The sequence below is a fragment of the Salvia splendens genome, unplaced genomic scaffold (assembly GCF_004379255.2).
Source record: "Salvia splendens isolate huo1 unplaced genomic scaffold, SspV2 ctg77, whole genome shotgun sequence".
NCBI classification, from domain to species: domain Eukaryota; kingdom Viridiplantae; phylum Streptophyta; class Magnoliopsida; order Lamiales; family Lamiaceae; genus Salvia; species Salvia splendens.
This window is the reverse complement of record NW_024599444.1, coordinates 13264-20855: the sequence shown is the minus strand read 5'-3', so window position 1 is coordinate 20855 and position 7592 is coordinate 13264. Positions and strand designations below refer to the sequence as shown.

General features: G+C 37.0%; 1 protein-coding gene across 2 annotated transcripts; it reads right to left on the bottom strand.

Moving 5' to 3' along the window:
• Nucleotides 1-1240: 1240 nt before the first annotated feature.
• Nucleotides 1241-6383, bottom strand: LOC121791290 (putative ALA-interacting subunit 2). 2 transcript variants are annotated; one of them, XM_042189291.1, is made up of 10 exons: nucleotides 6319-6383; nucleotides 6038-6242; nucleotides 5685-5746; nucleotides 5503-5577; nucleotides 5302-5418; nucleotides 4475-4545; nucleotides 3814-4111; nucleotides 2734-3023; nucleotides 2244-2300; nucleotides 1241-1637 (listed from the first exon to the last, which is right to left on the bottom strand). In XM_042189291.1, the coding sequence occupies exons 2-9, from the start codon at nucleotides 6108-6110 to the stop codon at nucleotides 2246-2248; spliced, it is 1041 nt and encodes a 346-aa protein (XP_042045225.1). In that variant the 5' UTR covers nucleotides 6111-6242; nucleotides 6319-6383; the 3' UTR covers nucleotides 1241-1637; nucleotides 2244-2245. The 2 variants fall into 2 exon arrangements, with proteins under 2 accessions (XP_042045225.1, XP_042045226.1); XM_042189292.1 differs by having other exon boundaries at nucleotides 6038-6205; nucleotides 6319-6367.
• Between the last annotated feature and the right edge of the window lie 1209 nt (nucleotides 6384-7592).

The following is a 7592-nucleotide window of genomic DNA, read 5'->3' as shown; positions in this document are numbered from 1 at the left end:
CGGAGCTAACTTGGGTAGCCCCGACGCCGGACCAAGCGGTTCCCAACGCCGACCGCAAGGAAGGAAGAAGGCGGCGGCCGACCGCCGGCGCTCCGCGACTCCATCGGCCCCCGCCCCCGAACCCGCACCCTATGTTCCACCTCCACCCCGAACAACTCGTTGTGGGCCTTTTGGCCCAACTCAATATGGCCGATAGGTCAACTATGACCCCACGCAACTTCCAAACGCACGAGGGACATGATATTGGGTCTCAAAAAACAATTGGGGTTGGTGCCGCCGGATGCGTAGTCTTCCTCGGGTAATATTAGCCAATAATCATGTAATTTTTTAAATTTTAGGAGTTTAATTATGTAATTTTAATTTTTAGTTTTTAATTATGCAATTTTTAATTTTTATGAGTTTAATTATGTAATTTTTAATTTTTAGGATTTTAATATGTCTTTTTTATTTTATTTGAAATTTGTAATATTTATGTGGTTTTTTTAATGAATTTTAGTATTATGAAAATGTTTTTGTGTAATTGAATTTTAAATTAATTGTGCTCGTCCTTGCGGAAGAGCACAGCTGTGGGTGTTGTGCTCTTGCCAGAGAGCAGACAGAAAAAGTGGGGTCGGGCCCACAACCGTACCGCTGGCAAGAGCACGGTTGTGGATGCTCTAAATGACGTATCTTTTCATAACCACGAATCTACTGTCTTTAGTTCAAACTGAAATTCATCGAGAAAATCAAAATATAATTACTCCTTCCGTCCCACAATAAGTGTCACTCTTATTGTGAGCACGTGTTTTAAGATATGTAAAGAAAAATTGATTGGAAAAGTCGGTGCAATATGAGACCCACTTTTTTATATTGATTTTATAATAAAATGTGAGTGAAATGAGTTATTGGAATGTGAGACCTACTTACTAAAAATGAAGTGTGACAATTACTATGGGACGGATCGAAATGTAAAAAAGTTATAATTATTGTGGGGCGGAGGGAGTACAACAAAGAAATCTCAGCAATACAAATTCTTTTATCCACTTATATATTTCTAGAGTATATTTATGTGTTTGACAATATAATCCTATTCTGAATAATTAATTGGTTGTCTAAAATCCAAATAATTTCTGAATTTATTCAGTAATTTTCACTAGTCAAATAAACAAGAAATGAATGCCTGAGTTTCCGGAAATCAATTAGAAAAAACATAGTAAATTGAACATGTCAAAAGGTATTGATTCAACAAAAAACAACAATAAACAAGGAACCCAAACACTTGGCATTTTATTTCTACAATTCAGGGTCCACCAATGGTTTTCTTCACCTAAATGGCCTCTCATATGCAAAATAGTTTCAACTTCCTGTTTACAGCAACTATTTTCTCTCTTCTCTCTAAAACCTACATAGATACAAGAAATCAACTTCACACCCCCTACAAGAATCCCTCTCTCTCTAGAATTTGTTGCTGCTGCACAACAAAAATGAAAAAGCAAGTGAGGTATGAGAACGCACGCGCCAACAATCTTCCCTCAGAAGGTGTTGAATGGGCTGAAGTTCGAGACGATAGCCAAGGAAGGACTGGAGAAGATGGATGCTTCCAGAAATAAGGTGTGGCCAGCGACGCCCTTCCCGGCATTCTTTGCATCAATCAATACCTGTTGTAGAACATAAATACATAATTACTCATCATTTGACATTAAAAGCACAGAGCTTCTTTGTTTGATACTAATATGCAGGAAATGTTTCGTCAAGCATAATTCCAAATCCCATTTCTCTTAGCCCTTCTCAAAGAGTTCCCACCACTTCACGGGCGTAGAAGCTCCCTCACGGGCAAGAGAGACACGAGCGGCAGCAGCAGAAGAGGACAACGAAGGGATCTCGAGAATGTAAATGAATGAATGGAGGCAGATAAAACAAATGATAGATGATGCAGGGAGAAGGCAATGATTTATATGAAAGATAGGACGAAAGAGAAAATGGAAGTCGATAATTTTCTTTTGTCATTGGACATGCAATTCGAATAAGAATAGCAAATAGTAACATTTTAGGCTTTCAAGGATGAGTTCTTTTTCAGGCATATTTCTGCTGTCCTAGGTTAAATGTATTCTACTATGTGGGTATATGGTTCATCAGTTAAATATGTTCTCTTCAAAACTCAATTCAAATTTCTCATAATCATCAACAAGCATCCAACCCTGTCTCAAATAAAAACCGAACAGTTCTTTTCTATATCACAATAAGAGATCGAGATGTTACTCTACCTTTAATCGTATATGTGCTTCCGATTCCATGATATATTACTCGTATCAACATATGATCTGGGAAACAAAAATAAGAAGAATGAAGATCAAAATGAAGTACGAATATAACACAATTCAGAAAAGTTGAAGTCACACAACTAACATTATTCTTACCAAGGAAAGATATTTTAGATTGGCTGTTTTTAGCATTTTTGGTGTTTTTTTTAAATGTAAATTACACAAAACTCTATACAACTCAATGGACATCACTCAGTTTCTATTAGAACATAAAACAAGGAGTACGCTTCTAATGACTATGTTGGTACTGTGAAGTTAGTTTACAAAGATGAAACAACCAAATGATTGGTCCTCAAGAGAAAAAAAAGGGCTCTTCATCCTAAAACAATCACATGAAAAGAATGCTTCAGCCAAGAGAGAAGAATCAACGAGCAAGCAGCATTAAAATAGGAAAAATCATAAGCATGAGTGTTCGTGCTTTTACAAATTTTACCTTGGATTTTGTATATGAAGCATTAGGAAGAGAAAGGCGACAAATATAAAAGACGAGCCAACAGAAAGGTAGGCTATCCCCAGGAAATTATTATGGCCTCCTAACCAACTTGATGTTGAGAGAACAATCTTCTTGCTGCCACTGAAACTGTAGGTATTGTAGTTGTTCAGAAGTTTGACGGAGATTGTATCATCAGCATCTAAATCCTCCTCAATTCTTCCATACAACTTCCGGAAAGATGGGAGAGCAGAAGTGCGCATCCATACAATAAGATCCTCTTGATCACTTAGCTACTTGGTGCAAGTTGATAGAATCCATATAGAAGACCAATGGTAAGAGAACAAGAATAAAAAATACAAACAGCTCAGAATTTTACATATCAGAAGACCAAAGATGCAGTGGTTACAAAATACTCCCTCCGTCCCACAAGAATATGCATTCTTTCCTTTATTGTCCGTCCCACAAGAATATGCACTTTCCAATTTTGGAAACTCTTTTCTCTCTATTGAGGTGGGACTCATTCCCCACTAACAATATTTTAATTACTTTTTCTCTCCACCTCTCTCTTACTTTACTAATTTTGCATTAAAACTCGTGCCTAACCCAATGTGCATATTCTTTGAGGACGGAGGGAGTATACACCTAAAAATAAAAAAGATGCGAAACTCATACTTCATGAGAACTGAAAATTCATATCCAACAGTACACGGCTGGTAAAAAATGGGATCAGACTTTCTCCATGATAAAATACTTGGCTTCTTATAAGCATAGACATGCAAACACAACTACCCTAGATATTCAGATAACTGTGACCAAATCATCATCATTCCAGATAAAATAGTGAAATCTTGGTTAGGAAACAATTGAATGCCCAGGTTGTGACTGTGCATGCTTGAGTTAGAGAGAAAGAGAAGGGGGTGAGAATATGAAACATGCAAGGGATGTTTTTCAGATCAATTAAACACTGAGTTAAATAGATGAGACCCAAGTCTATAAATAAAAAAAATGGGCGTGATGGATTTGAAAGTTATGTCTCACGTTTAAGAGTTAAAAAGTTTTCGAACCGATGCAATCACTTACAGAAATATTGGGGTCAAGTCTTGCACCACCGATTAGACTTCCATTCTGAAAATTGAAGGGAAAAACATGCTTTCCAAATTTATGATCACGGTCACTCTTCCATGCAATGTTCTTCCTGTTGACATTTAATTCGTCTACTCCCCGGAAGAAAGAGAACGTGTCATTGAACATACTCCAAGCAACCAGGCCACATGGGACAACTGGGAGACCATTGATAACATCCTCTGGTGCGCACGAACCTATATCAGGGTACTCCAATCCATGCAAGAGCTGCCGCTCACTTCGGCTCTTATAATACCTTGATAAAACCAATAAAATAGACTAAATATATATAGGGCGGCATTAAAGGCAAAACCAGTCTGAATGCAGAACAGAACCATACCACTGAGGTCATTGTTAGGTAACAGATTCCAATATTAGTTTGTTTTTAGTTCATTTAAAAAAAATCCATTTTATGGTTCATTCATCTCGCGGGTGTCAAACATATTGCACAGAAAATGTTAATGAACTAAACACAAACTAATAATGAACTCCCGTATTTTGGTTCAGCATTCTGCATTTAAAAAATAAGTTCTGCATTGATCAAACTCATATTATATGTACATGCAGAAAATGCAGACTTGGTGTTCCATATCTGGATATGAGAAAATGAACAATTTACCGTCTATGGTTCTGGTAGTAGTTATCAAGCTGGTAGTAGACGTATATTGGAGCTTTCATACTCCTGGGAACCTATATACCAGGTTTCTGGAACAGGTTAATTATGTAATCTTTGCTAGACTTGAAGTTAAGCAATCAAATTGTAAAAACAAGTTACATATAGTATAACAGAAAAGATAAATCAATACAAACAACAAATTCCACCAGCACTCGGTAATTGGAAATTCAAGTAAGGAAAGACATTTAATAAGAATCTGGTCAACAATGCATCAGTATCACTTGTTCCTGTGGAATTTCAAAAGTCCCAATGCTATATGTGCCTACTCAATCGAAATTCATATAACATTTATCCGGTGACATTTACATATCCATTAAACTGGCGTACTTTTTCAGGACAAAACAAGAAACAGGCGCAGACTAAAACTTGAAAATAACACGCAAACAAAGCACAGGCATTTCGTTTTATATACCAATACCAGAGCCACATGGCTCTGCCGTCGCCCTCATTTTAGATACCAGCCAATCAGAGTATTAATCTACCCTCCTTAACAGCAGAACAATAACATGAAACAAACACTATATTCCAATTCTGTTCCTTGTTCACAATAAATAAAATCTAGATATCGGCATCAGGAACTCTTTTATCAGATAAGCAATTTTTATCATCGAGTTTTTTATCCCATCTGGCTCTAGCCTCATTGGAAATACAGACATTATATAAGTCAATGCAGTAAGATACATTTATCATATTAAACAAATCAGAGCTACCAAATTCTCTTTCCACTTATTAGTGGCTAATACACAGCTGATGGCATCAGAGTATACTACCTTCAGGTGTTTGGTGCAATTTTTGGGAATGAAATCATTTGCAATGTATGCCAGCTTGTTGCCTCTGAATGGCGCTGGAATGCATTCAACATCATATCTATAGACAATTTCAACAACCTGCAATCAAATATACGTTCATTGACAGCTTATACACATTAAACTACAATCTCACACTAAAACGAGATGAAGATGAAGATTTACACTTCTTGAAGCATGAAGACAGCCAATCCCAACCGGGATAAATATCACCCCGACCACGAAAAATACCGAAATCACCTGTCAAGCGCAAAACTTAATTCATACATAACAATAACACTAGAGTTTCATTACACAGATTCATAAGTACGCCATCGAGCATTTGCGATTTTCCATCATTTGCTTACCCACACAGGTGATAGGACAGGTTTACAAGCTGGTAGACTTTGCTGAGTAAACTGGTATATGACTGCAAAATGATAATAACACCCTTCAATCAATTTAAACATTACTAACTACTCCTGGCTTAGAGCACAGACTCCTCAAGCTTAATTTGGATTCATATTTCGCATTTTACAAAATTCAATTATAAAATCATGCACGCAGCACATATATATATGTATGTATGTATGTATGTATGTATGTATAGATAATATCAGTGCCAATATACAATCAGATTAACAATGATATTTCATGAAATAAAATGATAACACCAAAAACATACATCAACCAAAAAAGTCACACACACACACACACATACAATTGGAGCGGCGTTGGCTCAATGACACTGAATCAGCTTCGATTCCAGATGCCGTGGACCTCCCTTCCTCCATTTCCCTTTCGATCAAATTTCAGAGCAACTACTACAACACAGTTTCACGAATCCGTAACAGCATCAGAGCTGAATTTGTCACTTAATTGCAAACGCCTGCCAACGAGAGAGGGAGAGAGAGATCGGTCGATCACTGGCACAAAAAAGGCGATGAAATATTAAAATAAAATTAGGGGAAAATCGTAGCCAATGGATCGTTAAAAAATGACCTGAAAAGTAAAAGAGGATAAAAGAAAGAAAAGCAGCTCCCAATTTGGGTATATGATGATAAAATGGTGATATGAAAAATATAAATAATGAGAAAGGCGTAGTGAATATCGTCCTGTTGGGACAATGCGACTTTTACAATTCAGGAGGCGTGTTATTGGCTTTTGACGACATTATAAACTAACCAGCTAGCGCGATCTAAGAAGCTAAGATTAACACAATCACTTGTGTCTTGATACAGTAACTCCGATACGAGCTCGGTCTGGATGTTCGGACTTGCAAGTATGTGCGGATCCAAGGGACCACGACTTTGTAAAACTCGCGGTTCAGACTCCAAATTACTATGAAAATTCAATGGAATGATCAAACAACCAATTCATATGAATGTAGACAAAAACCTATTCAAATCATGCACTAAATCAAATCAGGTCAAGTTTAATCCCAAAAAAACAACTGTAATATCTTAAAATTAACATAAAAATCAAGTTTTGGTTTGTTCTTTCATTCATTTTTTATGTTATAAAGAAAATGGACAATTGAAGCTTGTGATTTTTATGTAGTAACTTCTAAAATTAATGACATCAATACTGATTTTTGAAGTAATAGAATCAAACTAAATTATAAAATGAAAAAATGCAAACACATATTAAATGAGAACAACACTCACATAAGAAATGCAACATACCAGTAATATTTTTCTCTATGTATCATGACAATTTTTGTGGCAAACTGTGAGTATGATGACTCAATCTCACCTAAGATCGAAGATGATTCCAGCTAAGTGAAGAAGAAGAGCTGTTAAAGCTGATCTCAAGCTTCAACACTCAGGAGCCGTCCGATGCGATCTTAATTGGGAGTTTAAATCCTGATCGTCCGATTCAACTAACCGTTGGATATTAGTTTTAAATGGCTGTTGTGAAATTAGTGAGTTAGTTTTCAATTTCGTGTGTGAGCTGAGCTCGTTTTTCTCTCTCGATTCAATAAGAAATTTTTCTTCCAAATCCATTCCACACTTTCAATTCAAGCTCGCGTTCATCCAATCTAACAAATTGGCACCGTCTGTGGGAAAGCGTGTTGAAGACGACGAGCTGATTTGATTTTCTAGAAGCGGATCCACGAAGAAACATGGCTTCTAGGTTTGAGGCCGAGAAATTCACAGGCAAGAATGACTTCGCCCTCTGGAGGATGAAGATGAGAGCGATGTTGATTCAACAAGGCCTGGCATCTGCGATCACGGTCGAGGAGAAGGACGGCAAAGGCAAAGAGGTCCTGGATT

Coding starts and splice junctions, on each gene's coding strand:
- LOC121791290 (XM_042189291.1), bottom strand. CDS start 6,110: ATGGAGGAAGGGAGGTCCACGGCATCTGGAATCGAAGCTGATTCAGTG. Junction 5,578..5,684: donor CTGTCCTATCACCTGTGTGG/GTAAGCAAATGA, acceptor TGCGCTTGACAG/GTGATTTCGGTATTTTTCGT. Junction 4,112..4,474: donor TACTACCAGAACCATAGACG/GTAAATTGTTCA, acceptor GGTTTTATCAAG/GTATTATAAGAGCCGAAGTG.